Source organism: Scyliorhinus torazame, chromosome 10 (assembly GCF_047496885.1).
Source record: "Scyliorhinus torazame isolate Kashiwa2021f chromosome 10, sScyTor2.1, whole genome shotgun sequence".
NCBI lineage: Eukaryota > Metazoa > Chordata > Chondrichthyes > Carcharhiniformes > Scyliorhinidae > Scyliorhinus > Scyliorhinus torazame.
In genome coordinates, this window is record NC_092716.1 from 125,567,122 (window position 1) to 125,591,746 (window position 24,625).

The 24,625-nt window shown below is 50.0% G+C and overlaps 2 protein-coding genes across 3 annotated transcripts in view; both read right to left on the reverse strand.

Annotated features, from left to right (window-relative positions):
- The window catches only part of LOC140430247 (uncharacterized), a 153,734-nt gene that overhangs the window by 65,075 nt on the left and 64,034 nt on the right, over positions 1–24,625 (reverse strand). The gene's annotated exons all lie outside the window — the stretch shown is intronic.
- On the reverse strand, positions 970–8,221 carry LOC140430908 (uncharacterized). Of its 2 annotated transcripts, none has more exons than XM_072518704.1 (2): positions 8,159–8,221; positions 970–3,561 (listed from the first exon to the last, which is right to left on the reverse strand). In XM_072518704.1, exon 2 carries the CDS (start codon positions 3,133–3,135, stop codon positions 2,515–2,517), a length of 621 nt encoding a protein of 206 aa, XP_072374805.1. In that variant the 5' UTR covers positions 3,136–3,561; positions 8,159–8,221; the 3' UTR covers positions 970–2,514. The 2 variants fall into 2 exon arrangements, with proteins under 2 accessions (XP_072374805.1, XP_072374806.1); XM_072518705.1 differs by lacking the exon at positions 8,159–8,221 and adding an exon at positions 7,896–7,994.

The window sequence follows — 24,625 nt, forward strand, 5'->3', positions numbered from 1 at the left end:
GCCCTGTCTTGACCCCCCGTTGGTCAAAAACGCTCGGGTAGGAAAGATACGGTATTGGTAGCCGTCCTACCCGGGGACTCCACCCAAATCGTACCCGTCGCAGCCCACACGCACCTCATTCAAACTTTTCTTTCAAAAACCGTTTTATTTTATTTAGGCAACCTTTGGGTTGCTGCCACATGCTATTTACATCCTAGAACATTTGGATGATAAACTTAGCACTGGTCCACCATTGGGAAGTGTGCCGTGTCCAAACATTTGTTTTGAAAAAAAATGGGGGGAGAGTCACATATTGTGACCAATTATAAAGGTTTAATTGGCCCCAAGAAGGACAGACACACTAACACACCAGATATTAACCCAAAATATTTACACACACTACGCTTGTCTTACAGAACTCCAGAAGCTCCAAGTCCAGAGAAAACCAGCAAAAACAGGAAAAGAAAAGAAAGAGGACAGCCATGAGGACTCCTTTCATCGTGCTCAACATCTTTGTGGACATTTGGTTGCGCGGGAACGCGGACCCCATCACTCCAAACCCCTTTACCGTTAACGCTTCACTGCCCCGTAGTACCGAGGCCCAGTCACCAACCACGCTGCATTATCCTGGTGTGCCAAGTTCATAACTATCGTACATCATTGAGGCACTGTTGGCATTGGCTATACTCAGTTGTGCAGTACAGACCATGCACCTCCGCAAGTGGAAAAGGAGAGCGTACCGCGCTCGAACCCCGGTCTATCGGATCCAAGCCCCGATATTCGGCTACAACCAGACCCCAGACCCCTGCGACATCTGAATAATAAAACATGCACTGGCGGTTTTTCCTGTAAATAAAAAGAGAATGTGTGGAAATGTATGATCCTGAGCTTGACTGCCAAGCCAGGAAAGAATATATTAAATGTTGTAATTGTTATTGTATGTTTAGAGAGATAAGATTGTATAATACTTGAAGAATTGTCTAGGTAAAATTAGAGGTTCACAGTTTATTTTTTTCCAGTCACATGCCCCTGCCTGACATAGCACCCTCAAGAATTGTTTAGGTAAATTTTTTTGCATAGCTAGGGTCAGAGTAGTGGCCATGTGGGAGGTGCCCCCCCCCAGTCGGGAAACGAAGAGGACAAAATTTATGTGATCCTTCACACTTCGCGTTAGGATCACAAGGCGGGAATGTAGCCATGTAAAATGGTGCGTTCCGATTAATCTGGCCAAAACCCAGTTTAAAACGGCTAACCCGAAAGACTGCTGGGAAAAGCAGCCAAGAAGACACAAGCAGGCAGCTGCAGACAGTTTTGCATATTCGGATCTGGGAAGGTAGCCCAGATCGATACTCAGGGCTATCAACAGCCCATCAACCCAGGTATTCACAGTTGCATTCAGGACTGTTTGCAGCCAATCTATTCAGACATCCACAGTTAAATCGGCTATCCCCGGGAACAATTGCAACATATTAGCAATTGAATACCGGGCCAGACCTGTCGGCGCCTGCAGTGGCCGAAACAAAGACAGGTGAGCGACCACCCCCCCGATCGAGGAATCGCCTCACCATTGGACACATCGACCCCAGAGATTGGGGACAGAATCCAATCACTTGGGACTCAGGGTCAAGGGCCGCCCCGGGAGGCGGGAAGCCCCTGGGCCCTATAAAAGTGAAGGTCCAAGTTCAGATCTCTCTCTCTCTCCTCTTCGCCTGCTCGAGACCTTCGCAAGACCAGCCACCGGCAGCAGTAAGTTTGAATCCAGCGATCGCTATCTGGTAGAGACACCTAGCCACCGACCTGTAGCAGCCTTTTGAATCCCGCGGGCCAGATCTGATTGGACAAGCCATGTGTTTCCCTGACCTGGTGGGCTCTTCCTAAGTTAAGTATTGGCCAGTAGTGATAGGTTTATTATATAAATAGTAGTATTAGGGTATTAATATTGCTTGTATATAATAAATGACCGTTGTTTTAATCCTTACTAAGCGGTGTGCTGTATTATTAATCATAACCTGAACTTGAACCACGTGGCGGTATCATAAAGATACCTGGCGACTCATGAGCAAAGGTGACGTAAACAGAGCAAATAGACTAAGGTTAAAAAGAGCAACACTCCTCAACCACAGTGACAGCTGATATTGTCCAGTCTATCCCCCAGTGCCTGTGGTAGTGTGAGTTACCATCAATGGGAGAGCTGCAACAAACCAATCAGACAGATGATAAATAACAAAGTCTGTTAGCCCTGATAATATTCCAGCTGAGGGCTTCCAAGCTGCTGGAGTTCTGCTCACATCAAGGTTCCATGAACTCATACGGATTCCCTTGTGGGTTCACTGATGTTCCAGGAGGTCCAACAACTGTGCGAAGGTTTTATACAGAACTCACACTAATCGGGCTTCTCCCGTGTGATATTTCTGGTGTCCGAAGAAGTTCTAAGGCATCACAGAAGCTTTATCATAAATCAGATACTGAAATAGTTACTTCTCTGTGTGTGTAGTCTGATGGAGCAGGAGATTTGATGATTCTGCAAATGATTTGTCACAGGTCTCGCTTGATCAGCTTTTCATCCTTGTGACTGCGTTCGTGCCTGCGGAAGTTTGCTGAGTCCGAGAATGATTTGTCGCACAACTTGCACATGAATAGTTTCTCTCCTGTATGAATGCATTGGTGTGCGCGGAGGGTTGACGATCGTGTGAAAGATTTGTCACACATCTCACAATTGAAGGGTTTCTCCCCTGTGTGAATCCTCCTGTGCGTCACGAGTTCAGAGCAGTAAGTGAAAGCTGTCTTACACACTTCACACCTGAATGGTTTCTCTCCTGTGTGAATCCTCTGGTGCAGCAGCAGGTTCGAAGATGTCACAAAAGCTTTATTACAAAACTCACATGTGAATGGTCTCTCCCCTGTGTGAATACGTTGATGTGCATGGAGATTCGATACGTCTGAGAATGATTTGTTGCACACCTTGCATGTGAATGGTTTTTCTCCAGTGTGAATGCGCCAGTGATTCACCAGGCCCCATGATTCTGCAAACCCTTTGTTGCACACATCACACTTGAATGGTTTCTCCACAGCATGAATGTGTTGGTGCTTCACAAGCGTCGAAGACCGTTTGAAGGCTCGATCACACACGTCACATTTGAACATTTTCTCTTCCATGTTAAGAGGTCATGGGAGCCTGTGCAGCCCTCCGCACACTGGAACAGCCTCTCGCCTGCAGGAATGAGTCGGTGGTTCCTGAGGCTCGATGAATGATTGGAGCTCTCACCACACTTGGAGCTCACTCACACTTCTTCCCAGCCTCACCCTGACCAATCACCTACAGTTAAACCTTCGGAAAGGTTAGTTCTGATGGAAGGTTCCACACCACTGACCAGTTTCAAATCTGATGAGATGTCAAAGTGCCCCTGACCCGACCGATTTCCAGATGATGGTTTCACGGTCTAACCGTCTCTGTGTTGAGCAATGCTGTGAAGGGACTGGGTGTCTTCCCACAGTTGTGCAGTTGTTCCTTGGGTGATGGTCAGGATCTATCTGTGGAGTCTATCCTCTCGGTATTCTCTGGTGTAGTACGATGCAATCCTTCTGTAAAACAGGAAAAGGAAACATGATTTCCTCCAACTCCCTCTCCTCCTTTGCTGAAGGGGCTGACTCTTCAGTTAGAGACTGTTCCACATTAAGTGTCAGTCTGCTATTCCCCAATGTGGGCTCAGATACAAGACCTTTCTTTTTCCTCACTTGACTGTCACACCCTCTGTTTCCAGCAGGGACACTGGATAGTGACCAGGAGCAGACAACGTGGCTACTTTCTTTCTCAGCCCAGCCCACCATCTTCCCAGGCACCGTGAGGACAATGGTAAAATCGGTCGGGCAGAGTGTAAAACGGGCTGTCAATTCACGATGAGCTTGAGTCGTGCTGACGAAGACCAGTTTTACCCTTCGAGAATATGTTAAATATAAAACCACTCAGGAGGAATGTTAATTCAATGGAGATTTTCTAATTTCCCCACCTATTTTCCCAAATTATTTGAAGGAAACAATCTGAACAAAGAAAAAAGAAAATTACAGCACTTGGCCTGACCAGCCTGCGCCGATCCAGATCCTTTATCTAAACCTGTCACCTATTTTCCAAGGATCTACTTCCCTCTGTTCCCCGCCCATTCATATATCTGTCTAGATGCATCTTAAATGACTCTATCGTGCCCGCCTCCAGCACCTCCGCTGGCAAAGCGTTCCAGGCACCCACCACCCTCTGCGTAAAACACTTTCCACGCACATCTCCCTTAAGCTTTCCCCCTCTCACCTTGAAATCGTGACCCCTTGTAATTGACACCCCCACTCTTGGAAAAAGCTTGTTGCTATCCACCCTGTCCATACCTCTCATAATTTTGTAGACCTCAATCAGGTCCCCCCTCAACCTCCGTCTTTCCAACAAAAACAATCCTAATCTACTCAACCTTTCTTCATAGCTAGCACCCTCCATACCAAGCAACATCCTGGTGAACCTCCTCTGCACCCTCTCTAAAGCATCAACATCCTTCTGGAAATGTGGCGACCAGAACTGCACGCAGTATTCAAAATGTGGCCTAACCAAAGTCCTATACAACTGTAACATGACCTGCCGACTCTTGTACTCAATACCCCGTCTGATGAAGACAAGCATGCTGTATGCCTTCTTGACCACGCTATCGACCTGCATTGCCACCTTCAGGGTACAATGGACCTGAACTCCCAGATCTCTCTGTACATCAATTTTCCCCAGGACTCTTCCATTGACAGTATATTCAGCTCTTGAAGTAGATCTTCCAAAATGCATCACCTTGCATTTGCCTGGATTGAACTCCATCTGCCATTTCTCTGCCCAACTCTCCAATCTATTTATATTTTGCTGTATTCTCTGACAGTCCTCCTCGCAATCTGCAACTCCACCAACCTTAGTATCATCTGCAAACTTGCTAATCAGGCCACCTATACCTTCGTCCAGATCATTTATGTATATCACAAACAACAGTGGTCCGAGCACGAATCCCTGTGGAACACCACTAGTCACCTTTCTCCATTTTGAGACACTCCCTTCCACCACTACGCTCTGTCTCCTGTTGCCCAGCCAGTTCTTTATCCATCTAGATAGTACACCCTGAACCCCATACGACTTCACTTTTTCCATCAACCTGCCATGGGAAACTTTATCAAACGCCTTACTGAAGTCCATGTCTATGACATCAACAGCCCTTCCCTCATCAATTAACGTTGTCACTTCCTCAAAGAATTCTATGAGGTTTGTAAGACATGACCTTCCCTGCACAAAACCATGCTGCCTATCACTGATAATCTATTTTCTTCCAAATGTGAAAAGATCCTATCCCTCAGTATCTTCTCCAACAGTTTGCTTACCACTGATGTCAAGCTCACAGGTCTATAATTCCCTGGATTATCCCTGCTACCCTTCTTAAACAAAGGGACAACATTAGCAATTCTCCAGTCTTCCGGGACATCACCCGTGCTCAAGGATGCTGCAAAGATATCTGTTAAGGCCCCAGCTATTTCTTCCCTCACTTCCCTCAGTAACCTGTGATAGATCCCATCCGGACCTGGGGACTTGTCCACCTTAATGCCTTTTAGAATACCCAAAACTTCCCCCTTCCTTATGCCGACTTAACCTAGAGTATTTAAACATTCATCCCTAGCCTCAACATCCGTCCTTAGCCTCAACATCCGTCCTGTCCCTCTCCTTGGTGAATACCGATGCAAAGTACTCATTAAGAATCTCACCCATTTCCTCTGACTCCACACATAAATTCCCTCTTTTGTCTTTGAGTGGGCCAATCCTTTCTCTAGTACCCTCTTGCTCCTTATATACGAATAAAAGACTTTGGGATTTTCCTTAACCCTGTTAGCCAAAGATATTTCATGACCTTTGACAAGGTCCCTCATGGTAGACTAGTACAAAAGGTGAAGTCACACGGGATCAGGGGTGAACTGGTAAGGTGGATACAGAACTGGCTAGGCCATAGAAGGCAGAGGGTAGCAATGGAGGGATGCTTTTCTCATTGGAGGGCTGTGACCAGTGGTGTTCCACAGGGATCAGTGCTGGGACCTTTGCTCTTTGTAGTATATATAAATGATTTGGAGGAAAATGTAACTGGTCTGATTAGTAAGTTTGCAGACGACACAAAGGTTGGTGAAATTGCGGATAGCGATGAGGACTGTCTGAGGATACAGCAGGATTTAGATTGTCTGGAGACTTGGGCGGAGAGATGGCAGATGGAGTTTAATCCGGACAAATGTGAGGTAATGCATTTTGGAAGGGCTAATGCAGGTAGGGAATATACAGTGAATGGTAGAACCCTCAAGAGTATTGAAAGTCAAAGAGATCTAGGAGTACAGGTCCACAGGTCATTGAAAGGGGCAACACAGGTGGAGAAGGTAGTCAAGAAGGCATACGGCATGCTTGCCTTCATTGGCCGGGGCATTGAGTATAAGAATTGGCAAGTCATGTTGCAGCTGTATAGAACCTTAGTTAGGCCACACTTGGAGTATAGTGTTCAATTCTGGTCGCCACACTACCAGAAGGATGTGGAGGCTTTAGAGAGGGTGCAGAAGAGATTTACCAGAATGTTGCCTGGTATGGAGGGCATAAGCTATGAGGAGCGATTGAATAAACTCGGTTTGTTCTCACTGGAACGAAGGAGGTTGAGGGGCGACCTGATAGAGGTATACAAAATTATGAGGGGCATAGACAGAGTGGATAGTCAGAGGCTTTTCCCCAGGGTAGAGGGGTCAATTACTAGGGGCCATAGGTTTAAGGTGAGAGGGGCAAAGTTTAGAGTAGATGTACGAGGCAAGTTTTTTACGCAGAGGGTAGTGGGCGCCTGGAACTCACTACCGGAGGAGGTAGTGGAAGCAGGGACGATAGGGACATTCAAGGGGCATCTTGACAAATATATGAATAGGATGGGAATAGAAGGATACGGACCCAGGAAGTGTAGAAGATTGTAGTTTAGTCGGGCAGTATGGTCGGCACGGGCTTGGAGGGCCGAAGGGCCTGTTCCTGTGCTGTACATTTCTTTGTTCTTTGTTCTTGTTCTTTGACCTCTTTTATGAAAATGAAAATCGCTTATTGTCACAAGTAGGCTTCAAATGAAGTTACTGTGAAAAGCCCCTAGTCACCACATTCCGCCACCTGTTCGGGGAGGCTGGTACGGGAATTGAACCGTGCTGTTGGCCTGCCTTGGTCTCCTTTAAAAACCAGCGATTTAGCCCAGTGTGCTAAACCAGCCCCTTGTGTGCTAAACCCTTCATTTAGCCCTCTTTATTGCACGTTTGAGATTTGTCCTGCTTTCCCGATATTCCTCCAAAGCTTCATCAGATTTAAGTCGCCTAGATCTTATGTATGCTTCTTTTTTCATCTTAGCTAGTCTCACAATTCCACCCGTCATCCATGGTTCCCTAATCTTGCCATTTCTATCCCTCATTTTCACAGGGACATGTCTGTCCTGCATTCTAATCAACCGTTCCTTAAGACTCCCACATTTCAAATGTGGATTTACCCTTAAAGAGCTGCTCCCAATCCACATTCCCTAGCTCCTGCCGAATTTTATTATACTTGGCCTTTCCCCAATTTAGCACTCTTTCTTTAGGACCACTCTCGTCTTTGTCCATCTGGGCAGGAAGTGCTGGAAGCTGAAGAAAATATTGTTTCAGTGTCGCTGACTGAAGGTTTATCCTGGGAATTAGATACGGTTCTCACTCAGACTGCACATCGCAAATTCAGCTCTCACACAGCACCGGGTAAAAATATCAAATCCAAGCCCAGGCTTTCAGGAAAGGCCGAGGCCTTCAGGTAAAATCTTTAAAGAAAACATTAAAAGACATTTGAATAAATGTGTCTCTGCCCCTCCCAGATAATTACACCTCACCTTCTCATATTCAGTAATGACCCATCAACAAATCTCAGCTGTAAATCAGAAGGGAAATGCTTCCAATAAACACACTCAATATCCAACACAGTCAATCAAACAGCTCAGCACAAAGCAGCGAGTAACCAGGTCTCTCAGCTGCAGCTTCTCACACAGCATAAGGGGCATTTCCACACCTGATTCCCACAGGATAGTCAGACTGCCTGAACATTCGTGTGGACATTGTGCAATGTAATTATTATAAATTCTGCTCCTTCACTCACCATCTCCTCACTTGGTTTGCAGTCCCTACAGGATGTGAAGCAGCTGTGAAAGAGGAAGAGGAGAGAATGGGCAGAGTGGGTGGACTCTCTCTGATTGTCGTCTCTCACAGCCAATCTAAATATTTCTGGAGTGACAGGAGTTTCCTGAAGCTTGGCAAACTGACCGTGAAACAGAGGCGACTTTGATCAGCAGATCAGGAGGCGATTTAAACTTGTCATTGTCCCATCTGAATAAAACATCACTTAAAGAGCTGCTGTCTCAGTTCACCCAGTAAACGTTTAACAGAGATTTCGAGCACCATGATGATTTTGGCAGAAATTTCACACCTGAACAGTTACTCACCTGTATGGATCCTCTGATGGCGCAAGAGGTGCAATGAGCACGAGAATGGTTACACGTCTGCAGGAAATGTAACCATTGGCAGGTCCTCACAGACCACGTGGTTCGATTGGAGCAGCAGTTGGATGCACTTGGGAACATGCAGGTAATGTAGCCACTTAAAATGGCCAACTCCCGATTCAAAATGGCGAACGGCAAAGGCTGATGGGAAAGTCAGCCAACAAGACACAAACGAGCAGCTGCAGGTTGGCTGTGTATTTACCTCTGGAAAGGCCAGACACTATCGATACCAGCAACCATCAGCATAACAAAACACAGCCATCTGCATACAAATGAGCAATCCCCGGGAACAATAAGCAACATTTACACACACAAAGGAAAACCAGACTCTTCGGCGCTAGCAGGAGCCTACACAAAAGGAGGTGAATGACCACCTCAAGACCGCCCATCGATCAGGGAACCGCTCCAGCATTGGAGAAAATCGAACCAAGCGATTGGGACAAAGTCCAATCACTTGGGACCAGGTACAGGTTCTGCCCCGAAAGGCGGGAAGCCCCTGGGGACTATAAGACTTGAGTCCCAAGTTCAAGTCGCTCTCTTCACTACTTCTCCAGCTCTTCACTCTTCTCTTCTCTTCCTCTCCACCTCTTCGCGCTCTTCGTCCTGCACGGGTCACCAAGCAACAGCGAACCAACATTGACTGTGACCGGAGCAGTAAAGATCGAACTCGTAAGTTTCATTCAACGCTCGCTACGAGATAGGCGTTCCTAGCTACCAATCTGTACCAACTTCGAATCCCGCAGGCTCAGAACCCGAACGAAAGGCCATTTGTTTCCCTGACCTGGTGGGCCAGTTCCAAGTTAAGTATAGGCCTGTTAGTTGTAGAAGTAGCTTAGACATAGAATTTGTGCATTACTGTGTATAATAAATGTGCTTTGATTTAAACCTTACTAACCGGTGTATTGGATTATTGATCATTACTCGGACTTGAACCTCGTGGCGGTATAAAGATACCTGGTGACTCGAGAGCAAAGGTAATAAAACAGAGCAATTGAACTAAGGCAAAATCAGCAACATTATTTGGCGACTCTGGTGGGACCCGAACTAGAAGTGGAAAACCACTCCGGGAGAACCCAGAATTTGAATTAGAGATCCAGTTGGAAACAGAAAACCACAAGTGTTCAAGCAGTTCTGATCAATACTCAGAATTCGGAAGTGTGTGTATGCATGCGTAACTAACAGGGCGATAAGGTAAAACTGATAGATTTTTTGTTGCGACAAAACTGTCGGAAGTTTATATTTCGGAAAGTAGCGCTAGCCGTACCCGCATTTACAGCACCGCCTTAATACCCCTGTCTCAAATTTGAAGAGCAGCATTCGGATTAATACCCCTGTCCCAAATTTGAAGAGCAGCATTCGGATAGGAAAGATGGCAATGCAGGCAATGCAAAGCCTAATGAACCCAGAGGAATTTGCGGTCGCAGCGACCAGCAGCAGTAGAGTGGGACAATGTCCCATTTGGGAGGAAGAGATCAGGAAATATCTCAAAGGGAAAGGATGGCCCCTTTGGAATGAATTCTGTGACAACGAGGAATCAGGTCCCGGGAGTATAGGACATACTTGGTGGGAGAACCTGAGCGATATCCACAAAAAGAGCTTAGGGAAAGCTCGCAAGCCGATGGCAATCGTGTCCTGCTTGGCACAATTGCGAGGCATAGAGGAGGTCGTTAGGACGCTCTGGAAAGAAGTTGAGGCCATACATCGAATGAGTAATGTCGATGTAAGCGAGGTAGAAAAGGAAAATTTGGAATTGAGAAGGAAATTGGCAGCAAAAGATGGAGAGGTGGAGGATGCCAAAAGGGCATCTGCATACTAATGAGCAATCCCCAGGAACAGTAAGCAACATTTAGACCCACAAAGCAATACCAGATTCTTCGGCGCCAGCAGAAGCCGACACAAAAGGAGGTGAACGAGCACCTCAAGACCGCCCATCGATCAGGGAACCGCTCCAGCATTGGAGAAAATCGAACCAAGCGATTGGGACAAAGTCCAATTACTTGGGACCTGGTACAGGGTCCGCCCCGAAAGGCGGGAAGCCCCTGGGGACTATAAGACTTGAGCCCCAAGTTCAAGTTGCTCTGTTCTCCACCGCTTCTCCAGCTCTTCACTCTTCTCTTTTCCTCTCCACCTCTTCGCGCTCTTCATCCTGCCCAGGTCACCCAGCAACAACGAACCAACAGTGACAATGACCGGAGCAGTGAAGATCAAACTCGCAAGTTTAATTCAACGCTCGCTACGAGATAGGCGCTCCTAGCTACCAACCTGTACCAACTTCGAATCCCGCAGGCTCAGAACCCGAACGAAAGGCCATTTGTTTCCCTGACCTGGTGGGCCAGTTCCAAGTTAAGTTGAGGCCTGTTAGTTGTAGAAGTAGCTTAGACGTAGAATTTGTGCATTAGTAGCGATTACTGTGTATAATAAATGTGCTTTGTTTTAAACATTACTAATCGGCGTATTGGATTATTGATCAATACTCTGACTTGTCCCTCGTGGTGGTATCATAAAGATACCTGGCGACTCGAGAGCAAAGGTAATAAAACAGAGCAATTGAACTAAGGCAACATCAGCAACAGTGGCAAAAAGTGTCATAGATAGGAGTTATACAGCCAAGATGCAGGCATACAGATAAGTGACCTCTAGAAAGGGCAGGCAGTCAGCACAGGAATCCCCTGTGGCTGTCCCCCTCTCTTACAGGTGTACAGTTTTGGATACTGTTGGAGGATAGCCTATCAGTGAAAGACAACAGCAGCCAGAACAGTGGTACCACCACTGGCTCTGTTGTTCAGCAGAGGATTACGCAGAAGAGCGATAGTTATAGGGGACGCTATAGTAAGGGGCACAGATTGGCGCTTCTGTAGATGTGAAAGAGACTCCAGGATGGTGTGTTGCCTCCCTGGTGCCACGGTCAAGGATGCCACTGAACGAACAGAGGTCGTAGTACCTCCCTGAAGGGGGAGGGTGAACAGCCAGAGGTCGTAGTACATATAGGTCCTAACGACTGTGGTGAATGTATTATGCCAATAATCCACCATTGTATTTGTATCTGTGCTGTTGCCCTTGTATTTGTATCTGTGCTATGCTGCTGCCCTTGTGGGCTCCACCTATGGGCAATTGTATGGCATTATCCATATGGGAACATGTTGGGGCACGTATGGGCTCCGCCCGTGGCTCCTCCCCATGAAGGGAGGTATTAAGAGCAGTCGGCCTGGTTCTCAGTATTGGATCAGACGCAGGCAGGCACTGTTCTAAATTGATTAAAGCCACAGTTTACTTCTACTCCCGTCTTGAGTGAATTGATGGTTGCATCAATTTAATCAACTTAAACGCAACTATGGAATCGGCCCTCAAACCTGACCGACTGGAACTCGATCCGTAGGCCGCGGAGGCGAAAGAAATTTTTTCGTACTGGCTCCGCTGCTTCAAGGCTTATCTCGCAGCCTCCTCCACGCCTTCCGTCACCGATGAACAGAAGCTGAGCCTCCCTCCTCCACACATGGATGAGCCATCGAATCTCTGTTCAACTCGACGAGGTCTCCTCCTACGCAGACGCCCTCGTGATGCTCGAACGCCTCTATGCACGGCCCGTGAACGAGGTCTACGCGCGACACATCCTCACTACTCGCCACCAGCGCCGCGGGGAATCGCTAGAAGACTACCTACGCGACCTCAAAGCCCTCGCACGCAGCTGCAACTACCAGGCCATTACGGCCACTCAACATATGGAACTCGCCGTCCGAGACGTCTACGTGGCGGGAGTCCAGTCCAACTACGTGAGACAGCGCCTACTCGAAAAGGGGGCCCTGGACCTGGATCAGACGGTAAAGTTAGCCTCCTCCCTGGAAGTAGCGTTCCAGAGCCTTAACGCGTTCCCGGCTGACCACGCGACCCCCTCGTGGACCCCCGACCAAAGACAACCACAGGCCTGTGCCAACCTTGGGGGTCTACCCTGCTATTTCTGCGGCCAGTGCCAACACCTCCGGCAGCATGCCCGGCCCATAACGCGAACTGCAGCAGCTGCGGGAGAAAAGGACATTTCGCCAAAGTTTGCCTGGCCAGGTCCAAGAACTCTAATTCACAGGCCCGATCCTCAGACTCACAGGCCCGCAGACCCCACAGTGTGGCAGCGTGTCTGCCGACTCCGCCCCCTGTAGACACGTCATCAGCCTCGTGCTGTCCGCGGGGGCAGCCATCTTCCAGCCCTCACAGCACGTGCTACTCACGGGGGCCGCCATCTTGGCCATCCTCCCCCACGCGGCCGGCCATCTGCTACGCCACTCGATGCGTACGATCAGCAAGGGCAGCCATCGCGGAACCGACCCAGCACTCCGACCATGCCGGCTACCCGCAACTCAGCGTGGTCACCCTGGACCAGTCGCGACCCAAGCACCTCCGGAGCTCCATGATGACCGTCTTTTTTCGACTCTGGGAGCACAGAGAGCTTCATCCCCGGACATGGTAAGACGCTGCTCGCTCCCAATTTTCCCGGCGCACCAAACCATCTCCCTTGCCTCTGGGTCGCACTCAGTGCAAATCCGAGGGTGCACTACCGCAACCCTAGCAATACAGGGCGCCGAGTACGCCAATTTTAAATTATATGTGCTCCCAGACCTCTGCGCTCCTCTCCTATTGGGACTAGATTTCCAATGCAACGTCAGGAGCCTAATCCTGAAGTTCAGGGGGCCCCTACCCCCACTCACCATATGCAGCCTCGCGACCCTACAAGTCGACCCTCCCCCACTCTTCGCAAACCTCACCGCCGACTGCAAACCAGAAGCAGGCGGTATAGCATACAGGACAGGACTATTATCAGGTCCGAGGTCCAGCGACTCTTGCGGGAGGGAATCATCGAGGCCAGCAATAGCCCCTGGAGAGCTCAGGTGGTGGTCGTCAAGACTAGGGAAAAGAACCGGATAGTTGTAGATTACAGCCAAACCATAAACTGGTACACGCAACTTGATGCGTACCCCCTTCCCCAGATTGCAGACATGGTAAACCAGATCGCACACTACCGGGTGTTCTCCATGGTGGATCTGGAGTCTGCATTCCACCAGCTCCCAATCCGCCCGGAGGATCGTCACTACACGGCTTTTGAGGCAGACGGTTGCCTTTTCCACTTCCTCCGGGTCCCCTTTGGCATCATGAATGGGGTTTCGGTGTTCCAACGAACAATGAACCGAATGGTGGACCGGTACGGACTGCGGGCCTCATTTCCGTACTTGGACAGTGTCACCATCTGTGGCAGGACCACGACGCCAACCTCCACAGAATTCTCCAAACTGCCCAAACCCTAAACCTCACGTGCAACAAGGAGAAATGCGTTTCCGCACAACCAGACTAGCCATCCTCGGCTACGTTGTGGAAAACGGGGTTCTGGGACCCGACCCTGACTGTATGCGCCCCCTCCTGCAACTCCCCCTCCCCCACTGCCCCAAGGCCCTGAAGAGGTTCTTTTCATATTATGCCCAGTGCGTCCCCAACGATGCGGACAAAGCCCGCCCACTAATCAAGGCCACCATCTTCCCCTGGCGACTGAGGCCCGCCAGGCCTTCAGCTGCATCAAGGCGGACATCGCCAAAGCCGCGATGCGCGCGGTGGACAAGTCCGTCCCTTTCCAGGTGGAGAGCGACGCATCAGAGGTCGCTCTCGTCACTACCCTCAATCAAGCAGACAGACCAGTAGCGTTTTTTTCGCGCACCCTCACCACCTCCGAAATTCGGCACTCCTCAGTCGAAAAAGAGGCCCAAGCCATCGTGGAAGCCGTACGGCACTGGAGGCACTACCTCGCTGGTAGGAGGTTTATCCTCGTCAACGACCAACGATCGGTAGCCTTCATGTTCGACAATACGCAGCGGGGCAAAATCAAGAACAATAAGATCTTGAGGTGGAGGCTCGAACTCTCCACCTATAATTACGATATAGTATATCGTCCTGGGAAGCTCAACAAGCCTCCAGATGCCCTGTCCCGCAGCACATGTGCCAGCGTGCAAGATGACCGACTACGAATTATCCACAATGACCTCTGCCACCCGGGGGTCACCCGGCTTATCCACTATATCAAGGCCCGCAACCTGCCCTACTCCACCGAGGTCAGAGCTATGACCAGGGACTGCCAGATCTGTGCGGAGTGTAAACCGCACTTCTATCGACCAGATAAGGCCCACCTGGTGAAGGCATCCCGGCCGTTTGAGCGCTTCAGTATCGATTTCAAAGGGTATTCGAGGCACGGTACTAACATGGATTGACGATTGGCTGTCAGGCAGAAGGCAGAAAGTTGGGATAAAAGGTTCTTTTTCGGAATGGCAACCGGTGACGAGTGGTGACCCGCAGGGTTCAGTGTTGGGGCCACAGCTGTTCTCTTCATATATTTACGATCTAGATGACGGGACTGGGGGCATTCTGGCTAAGTTTGCCGATGACACAAAGATAGGTGGAGGGGCAGGTAGTATTGAGGAGGTGGGGAGGCTGCAGAAAGATTTAGACAATTTAGGAGAGTGGTCCAAGAAATGGCTGATGAAATTCAACGTGGGCAAGTGCGAGGTCTTGCACTTTGGAAAAAAGAATAGAGTCATGGACTATTTTCTAAACGGTGACAAAATTCATAATGCTGAAGTGCAAAGGGACTTGGGAGTCCGAGTCCAGGATTCTCTAAAGGTAAGTCCGTAATTAAGAAAGCAAATGCAATGTTGTCATTTATCTCAAGAGGCTTGGAATATAAAGGGATGTACTTCTGAAGCTTTATAAAGCATTAGTTAGGCCCCATTTAGAATACTGTGAGCAGTTTTGAGCCCCACACCTCAGGAAGGACATACTGGCACTGGAGGGGGTCCAGCGCAGAATTCACATGGATGATCCCAGGAATGGTAGGCCTAACATACGATGAACGTCTGAGGATCCTGGGATTATATTCATTGGAGTTTAGGAGGGTGAGGGGGATCTAATAGAAACTTACAAGATAATGAATGGCTTAGATAGGGTGGACGTAGGGAAGTTGTTTCCATTAGCAGGACTAGGACCCGGGGGGCATAGCTTTAGAATAAAAGGGAGTCACTTTAGAACAGAGATGAGGAGAAATTTCTTCAGCCAGAGAGTGGTGGGTCTGTGGAATTCATTGCCACAGAGGGCGGGGGAGGCCGGAACGTTGAGTGTCTTTAAGACAGAAGTTGATAAATTCTTGATTTCTCGAGGAATTAAGGGCTATGGAGAGAGAGCGGTAAATGGAGTTGAAATCAGCCATGATTGAATGGTGGAGTGGACTCGATGGGCCGAATGGCCTTACTTCCGCTCCTATGTCTTATGGTCTTATGGCCTCTCCCCTCCAGTAACCGCAATACATATTTCCTCAACATTATTGATGAGTTCTCCGACGAACTGCGTCAGTACCTGCTCAGTAAGGGCATCACCTCGAGCAGGACTACCACTTATGACCCCAGGGGAAACGGGCAGGTGGCAAGGGAGAACGCAACGGTCTGGAAGACCGTCCTACTGACCCTGCGGTCCAGGAATCTCCCAGTTTCTCACTGGCAAGAGGTCCTCCCCAAGGCGCTCTACTCTATTAGGTCATGAGGAGTCTCGTTTGTGGCCGTGCAAAGTAGGGACTTTGCACGTCCACAAACAAGACCCCTCATGACCGCCTATTTGTTTTCCCTAGGAGATCCACCTCAGGGGCCTCGCTTCCATCCTAGCTGAAGACACCGGGGCCAGTCTTACTCAGAAAACACATCAGGAGCCATAGGTCTGATCCTCTGGTAAAGAGGGTCCAGCTCCTACACTCCAACCTCCAGTACGCTTACATCGAACACCCCGATGGCCGACAGGATACAGTCTCCCTCCGGGACCTGGCGCCCGCCGGTCCCACCACCACCACCGCCCCCCCCCACCATATCCTGCCCAACCTACCATGAACAGCGCCCCGTCCGTATATGGCTCCCGCGCTACCTCCCGCCCGCCATCCCCCCTTCACCGATCCACAGGAATGAAGCTCCAGAAGAGACGATCCCGGAGTCCACATCTGTACCCGCACCGGCGCCCTCACTACCGATGCCAGCATGGACGGGCTCGACACCCGGGCCAGCAACAACGCCAGAGCTTTCGGCGATCACAGCGCACAATCCGTGCGCCGGACCGACTGAGCTTATGAACCCGTCACCCCGCCGGACTTCATTTTTTTAACAGGGGGTGAATGTAGTGAATGCATTATGCCAATAATCCACCATTGTAATTGTATCTGTGCTGTTGCCCTTGTATTTATATCTGTGTTATGCTGTTGCCCTTGTGGGCTCCTCCTCTGGACTATTGTGTGGCATTATCCATAGGGGAACATGTTGAGGCCTGTATGGGCTCTGCCCATGGCTCCTCCCCTTGAAGGGAGGTATAAAGAGCAGTCGACCTGTAGGTGGTTCTAAGTATTGGATCAGTCGCAGGCAGGCACTGTTCTAAGTTGATTAAAGTAACAGTTTACTTCTACTCCCATCTCGAATGAATTGATGGTCGCATCAACGACATAGGCAGGAAGAGTGATGAGGTCCTGCATAAGGAGTTCAGGGAGTTAGGCAGTGAGCTAAAAAGCAGGACCTCTAGGGTTGTAATCTCAGGATTAGTCCCTGTGCCACTTGCCAGTGAGGCTAGAAATAGGATAGTGCAGCTAAACTGGTGGTGTGGGAGGGAGGGTTTCAGATTTCTTGACAATTGCGATCTCTTCTGGGGCAGGTGGGACCTGCACAAGAAGGACAGGTTGCATCTAAACTGGAGGGACACCAATAACCTGGCTGGGAGGTTTGCTAGAATCACTTGGAAGGATTTAAACTAGTTTGGCAGGGGGGGTGGGACCCAGAGCATTAGTTTAGAAGGTCTAATAACTGAAGGGGAAATAGAAAACAAAAATAAGAGAACAAATACTGAACCAGTGCGAGCCGTCTCGCAGACTGTGGGGTTTACCATCCAAATGTTTGAGGATGTAAATAGCAGAGGGTTGGCAACCCATAGTGTTGGGTAGGGTTGCTGGGTTATGGGGATAGGGTGGAGGTGTGGACTATGGGTAGGTTGCTCTTTCCAAGAGCCGGTGCAGACTCGATGCGCCTTCTGCACTGTAAATTCTATGACATTATAGATGGCGGAGATTTTAAAAGATCGCGGCCTAGTTTCGGGAGCCGTTCGGAGGAGGAGGAGCAGTCTCTGTCAGGGAGAGAACCTGAGAACATCTAAGACACTCAGAGGGTAAGAAGGTAAGTAAGTGATTTTTACTCATTTTTACTATTATACCTTTTTCAAATTGTGTGTGTCGGGGGGAAACTGAAGTGACATCACAGAAAAGCTGTGGCCTGAGTGGCTGGTTGGGAATCTACACTAAATTAAAAAAATTAAGCATTGGTAACTAATTAAACATAATTACTTAATTATAATTTAGAGGGATATCTAAGCCAGAGATCGGAGAATACTATATTTAGCTTTCGCATTTCTATTAGAAATCTAGTGCTAGGAAACAGATAGTTAACAGTAACTTTGAAATTTAAAAAAAAATATTTTTAAAAAAAATTAAATTTTAATTTTAATTAATTGACGCAATGTCAGTTAGAGGGGTGCAGTGCTCTGACTGTGAGATGTGGCAGGTCCGGGAGGCTTCCAGCCTCCCGGATGGCTTCATCTGCAGAAAGTGCACGCAACCGGAGCTCCTCACAGACCGCATGGTTCGGTTGGAGCAGCAATTGGATGCACTTAGGTGCATGCAGGTGGCGGAAAGCGTCATAGATCACAGTTATGTAAATGTGGTCACACCCAAGGTGCAGGCAGAGAAATGGGTGACCACCAGAAAGGGCAGGCAGTCAGTGCAGGAATCCCCTGTGGTTGTGCCCCTCTCGAACAGGTATACCCCTTTGGATACTGTCGGGGGGGATAGCCTATCAGGGGAAACAGCAGCAGCCAGAGCCGTGGCACCACGGCTGGCTCTGATGTTCAGAAGGGAGGGTCAAAGCGCAGAAGAGTAATAGTAATAGGGGACTCTATAGTCAGGGGCACAGATAGGCGCTTCTGTGGATGTGAAAGAGACTCCAGGATGGTATGTTGCCTCCCTGGTGCCAGGGTCCAGGATGTCTCCGAACGGGTAGAGGGCATCCTGAAGGGGGAGGGCAAACAGGCAGATATTGGTACTAACGACATAGGCAGGAAGGGGCATGACGTCCTGCAGCAGGAGTTCAGGGAGCTAGGCAGAAAGTTAAAAGACAGGACCTCGAGGGTTGTAATCTCGGGATTACTCCCTGTGCCACGTGCCAGTGAGGCTAGAAATAGGACGATAGAGCAGCTAAACACGTGGCTAAACAGCTGGTGTAGGAGGGAGGGTTTCCGTTATCTGGACCACTGGGAGCTCTTCCGGGGCAGGTGTGACCTGTATAAGAAGGACGGGTTGCATCTAAACCGGAGAGGCATAAATATCCTGGCCGCGAGGTTTGCTAGTGTCACACGGGAGGGTTTAAACTAGTATGGCAGGGGGGTGGGCACGGGAGCAATAGGTCAGAAGGTGAGAGCATTGAGGGAGAACTAGGGAATAGGGACAGTGTGGCAGAGCAGACAGGGAGAAGTTGCTGAACACAGCGGGTCTGGTGGCCTGAAGTGCATATGTTTTAATGCAAGAGGTATTACGGGTAAGGCAGATGAACCTAGAGCTTGGATTAGTACTTGGAACTATGATGTTGTTGCCATTACAGAGACCTGGTTGAGGGAAGGGCAGGATTGGCAGCTAAACGTTCCAGGATTTAGATGCTTCAGGCGGGATAGAGGGAGATGTAAAAGGGGAGGCGGAGTTGCGCTACTGGTTAGGGAGAATATCACAGCTGTACTGCGGGAGGACACCTCAGAGGGCAGTGAGGCTATATGGGTAGAGATCAGGAATAAGAAGGGTGCAGTCACAATGTTGGGGGTTTACTACAGGCCTCCCAACAGATAGGTAGACAGATTTTGGAAAAGAGTAAAAACAACAGGGTTGTGGTGATGGGAGACTTCAACTTCCCCAATATTGACTGGGACTCACTTAGTGCCAGGGGCTTAGACGGGGCGGAGTTTGTAAGGAGCATCCAGGAGGGCTTCTTAAAACAATATGTAGACAGTCCAACTAGGGAAGGGGCGGTACTGGACCTGGTATTGGCGAATGAGCCCGGCCAGGTGGTAGATGTTTCAGTAGGGGAGCATTTCAGTAACAGTGACCACAATTCAGTAAGTTTTAAAGTACTGGTGGACAAGGATAAGAGTGGTCCTAGGATGAATGTGCTAAATTGGGGGAAGGCTAATTATAACAATATTAGGTGGGAACTGAAGAACATAGATTGGGGGCGGATGTTTGAGGGCAAATCAACATCTGACAAGTGGGAGGCTTTCAAGTGGCAGTTGAAAGGAATTCAGGACCGGCATGTTCCTGTGAGGAAGAAGGATAAGTACTGCAATTTTCGGGAACCTTGGATGACGAGAGATATTGTAGGCCTCGTCAAAAAGAAAAAGGAGGCATTTGTCAGGGCTAAAAGGCTGGGAACAGACGAAGCCTGCGTGGAATATAAGGAAAGTAGGAAGGAACTTAAGCAAGGATTCAGGAGGGCTAGAAGGGGTCACGAAATGTCATTGGCAAATAGGGTTAAGGAAAATCCCAAGGCTTTTTACACGTACATAAAAAGCAAGAGGGTAGCCAGGGAAAGGGTTGGCCCACTGAAGGATAGGCAAGGGAATCTATGTGTGGAGCCAGAGGAAATGGGCGAGGTACTAAATGAATACTTTGCATCAGTATTCACCAAAGAGAAGAAATTGGTAGATGTTGAGTCTGGAGAAGGGTGTGTAGATAGCCTGGGTCACATTGAGATCCAAAAAGACGAGGTGTTGGGTGTCTTAAAAATATTAAGGTAGATAAGTCCCCAGGGCCTGATGGGATCTACCCCAGAATACTGAAGGAGGCGTGAGAGGAAATTGCTGAGGCCTTGACAGAAATCTTTGGATCCTCGCTGTCTTCAGGGGATGTCCCGGAGGACTGGAGAATAGCCAATGTGGTTCCTCTGTTTAAGAAGGGTAGCAAGGATAATCCCGGGAACTACAGGCCGGTGAGCCTTACTTCAGTGGTAGGGAAATTACTGGAGAGAATTCTTCGAGACAGGATCTACTCCCATTTGGAAGCAAATGGATGTATTAGTGAGAGGCAGCACGGTTTTGTGAAGGGAAGGTCGTGCCTCACTAACTTGATAGAGTTTTTTGAGGAGGTCACTAAGATGATTGATTCAGGTAGGGCAGTGGATGTTGTCTATATGGACTTCAGTAAGGCCTTTGACAAGGTCCCTCATGGTAGACTAGTACAAAAGGTGAAGTCACACGGGATCAGGGGTGAGCTGGCAAGGTGGATACAGAACTCGCTCGGCCATAGAAGGCAAAGAGTAGCAATGGAAGGATGCTTTTCTAATTGGAGGGCTGTGACCAGTGGTGTTCCACAGGGATCAGTGCTGGGACCTTTGCTCTTTGTAGTATATATCAATGATTTGGAGGAAAATGTAACTGGTCTGATTAGTAAGTTTGCAGACGACACAAAGGTTGGTGGAATTGCGGATAGCGATGAGGACTATCGGAGGATACAGCAGGATTTAGATTGTTTGGAGACTTGGGCGGAGAGATGGCAGATGGAGTTTAATCCGGACAAATGTGAGGTAATGCATTTTGGAAGGTCTAATGCAGGTAGGGAATATACAGTGAATGGTAGAACCCTCAAGAGTATTGAAAGTCAGAGAGATCTAGGAGTACAGGTCCACAGGTCATTGAAAGGGGCATCACAGGTGGAGAAGGTAGTTGTGGTAGTATGCATTAGGGGTCATGTGGGACTGTGAAGCCATGATGTCATTGGCTGACAGATCCTGGGTCCTGGTTGGCTGTTGACCTCTAGGTCAGGAGAACCAGGAGTTCTCCCCCGCAGGCCAGTCTGTTACTGAACTGCGGGGAACAAGTCACGCTTAATAAAGCCTCATCGACTTCATCTCTATTCGTCTCTCGTGAGTCTTTGTGCGCTACAATTTATTAAGCGTGCTTAAAGGACTATGGAGCTCAGGATCATCCCGGAATGCCTGAGGATCAGCCCAACGCAGTGAACTCAGCAGCAGTTTTCAAACACTGGCAGACTTGTTTCGAGGCCTACCTCAGAACGGCCCCCGGCCGGGTCACAGAAGACCAGAAACTACAGGTCCTGCACTCGAGGGTAAGCCGGGAAATTTTCCCTCTCATCGAAGACGCAGAGGATTTCCAGACGGCGTTCGCAGCACTAAAGAGCATCTATATTCGCCCAGTGAACCAGATCTACGCACGCTACCAACTCGCAATGAGACGGCAAAGTCCCGGAGAATCGCTGGACGAATTCTACGCCGCGCTGCTAATTTTGGGACGGGCCTGCAGCTGCCCGCCGGTAAACGCGATTGAACACATGGACATGTTGATGCGCGATGCTTTTGTCGCAGGTATGAACTCTCCCCAAATCCGCCAAAGACTTTTGGAAAAAGAGTCGCTGGGACTCTCAGGGGCACGGGCCCTTGCAGCCTCCCTGGATGTAGCCGCGCGAAACGCCCACGCGTACGGCCCCGACCGCGCGGCAGCCCCTTGGGCTCTGTGGACCCCCGTCGCGACAACCCCCTCCCCACCCCACAGGCTTGCGCGGTCCAGACTCCAAGTCGTCCCGGGGGAGCCCGCTACTATTTCTGCGGCCAGGCGAAACACCCCCGGCAGCGCTGCCCGGCCCGCGCAGCGATTTGCAAAAGCTGCGGGAAAAAGGGCCATTTCGCGGCTGTGTGCCGGTCCCGGGAGGTCGCCGCTGTCCCAGGAGAAGAAGCAGTCCTGCGCATTTCTAACGCTCCCCAACCCCCCCAGTGCCTTATGTACGACCCGCAAGCGCAGCAATTTTGGGTCCCGGCCACCGCTGTCCCCGGAGAACACGGAGTCCTGCACGTTTCAAACGCTCCCCAACCCCCCCAGCGCCCCATGTGCAACCCGCAGGCGGCGCCATTTTGGGTCCCGGCCACCACGAGGGGAGGAGGGCCGCCGCCATCTTGGGACCCCCCAGCCCTGTACGACGCATGGGGGTGGCCATTTTGTCCACCCCCGCCGCCATTTTGGACGGCAACAACGGACCCCAGTGTCGACGGCTCCACGGGGTTCGTTCAAGACGCTCAAGCACTACGATCACGTCTGGCCTCAATGATGCTGGACCAAGCGTCCGGACGCTCCAGACGACGACAACAACGGTGCTGATAAACGGCCACAAGACACCATGCCTGCTCGACTCCGGGAGCACAGAAAGCTTCATCCACCCCGACACGATAAGACGCTGTTTTTTGACCATCCGTCCCAGTGCGCAAAAGATTTCCCTAGCTGCAGGATCCCACTCCGTACAGATTAAAGGCTTCTGCATAGTAACCCTAAAGGTGCAAGGGAGGGAGTTAAAAACTACAGGCTCTACGTCCTTCCCCAACTCTGCGCGCCCACATTACTGGGATTTGACTTCCAGTGCAATCTGCAGAGCCTAACCTTCCAATTCGGCGGCCCAATACCCCCACTCACTATCTGCGGCCTCGCAACCCTCAAGGTTGAGCCCCCATCCTTGTTTGCAAACCTCACCCCGGATTGCAAACCCGTCGCCACGAGGAGCAGACGGTACAGCGCCCAGGAGTGGACATTCATTCGGTCTGAAGTCCAGCGGCTACTGAAGGAAGGCATAATCCAGGCCAGCAATAGTCCCTGGAGAGCATAGGTGGTAGTAGTAAAGACAGGGGAGAAGCAAAGGATCGTCATAGACTATAGCCAGACCATCAACAGGTACACACAACTAGATGCGTACCCTCTCCCCTGCATATCCGACATGGTCAATCGGATTGCCCAATATAAGGTCTTCTCCACCGTGGACCTCAAGTCCGCCTACCATCAGCTCCCCATCCGCCCAAGTGACCGCAAGTACACAGCCTTCGAGGCAGACGGGCGATTATACCACTTCCTAAGGGTCCCATTTGGCGTCACAAACGGGGTCTCGGTCTTCCAACGAGAGATGGACCGAATGGTTGATCAACACGGGTTGCAGGCCACGTTCCCGTATCTCGACAACGTAACCATCTGCGGCCACGATCAGCAGGACCACGACGCCAACCTCCAAAAATTCCTCCAGACCGCTAAAGCCCTACGGTCCAGGGACCTCCCAGTTTCACGGTGGCAGGAGGTCCTCCCAGACGCCCTCCACTCCATCCGGTCGCTACTGTGTACTAGCACTTATTGAACCTCACATACAACGAGGACAAGTGCGTTTTCAGCACAAACCGGCTAGCCATCTTGGGATATGTAGTGCGCAATGGGATAATAGGCCCCGACCCCGAACGCATGCGCCCCCTCATGGAATTTCCCCTCCCTCACTGCTCAAAAGCCCTAAAACGCTGCCTGGGGTTCTTTTCATATTACGCCCAGTGGGTCCCCCAGTACGCAGACAAGGCCCGCCCCCTAATACAGACCACGACTTTCCCTCTGTCGACAGAGGCTTGCCAGGCCTTCAGCCGCATCAAAGCGGATATCGCAAAGGCCACGATGCGCGCCATCAACGAGTCCCTCCCCTTCCAGGTCGAGAGCGACGCCTCCGATGTAGCTCTAGCGGCCACCCTTAACCAAGCGGGCAGACCCGTGGCCTTTTTCTCCCGAACCATCCACGCTTCAGAAATCCGCCACTCCTCAGTGGAAAAGGAAGCCCAAGCCATAGTGGAAGCTGTGCGACATTGGAGGCATTACCTGGCCGGCAGGAGATTCACTCTCCTCACTGACCAACGGTCGGTAGCCTTCATGTTCGATAATGCACAGCGGGGCAAAATTAAAAACGACAAGATCTTAAGGTGGAGGATCGAGCTCTCCACCTTCAACTATGAGATCCTGTACCGTCCCGGAAAGCTGAACGAGCCGTCCGATGCCCTATCCCGCGGCACATGTGCCAACGCACAAATTAACCGCCTCCAAACCCTCCACGAGGACCTCTGCCACCTGGGGGTCACTCGTTTCTACCACTTTATAAAGTCCCGCAACCTCGCCTACTCTGT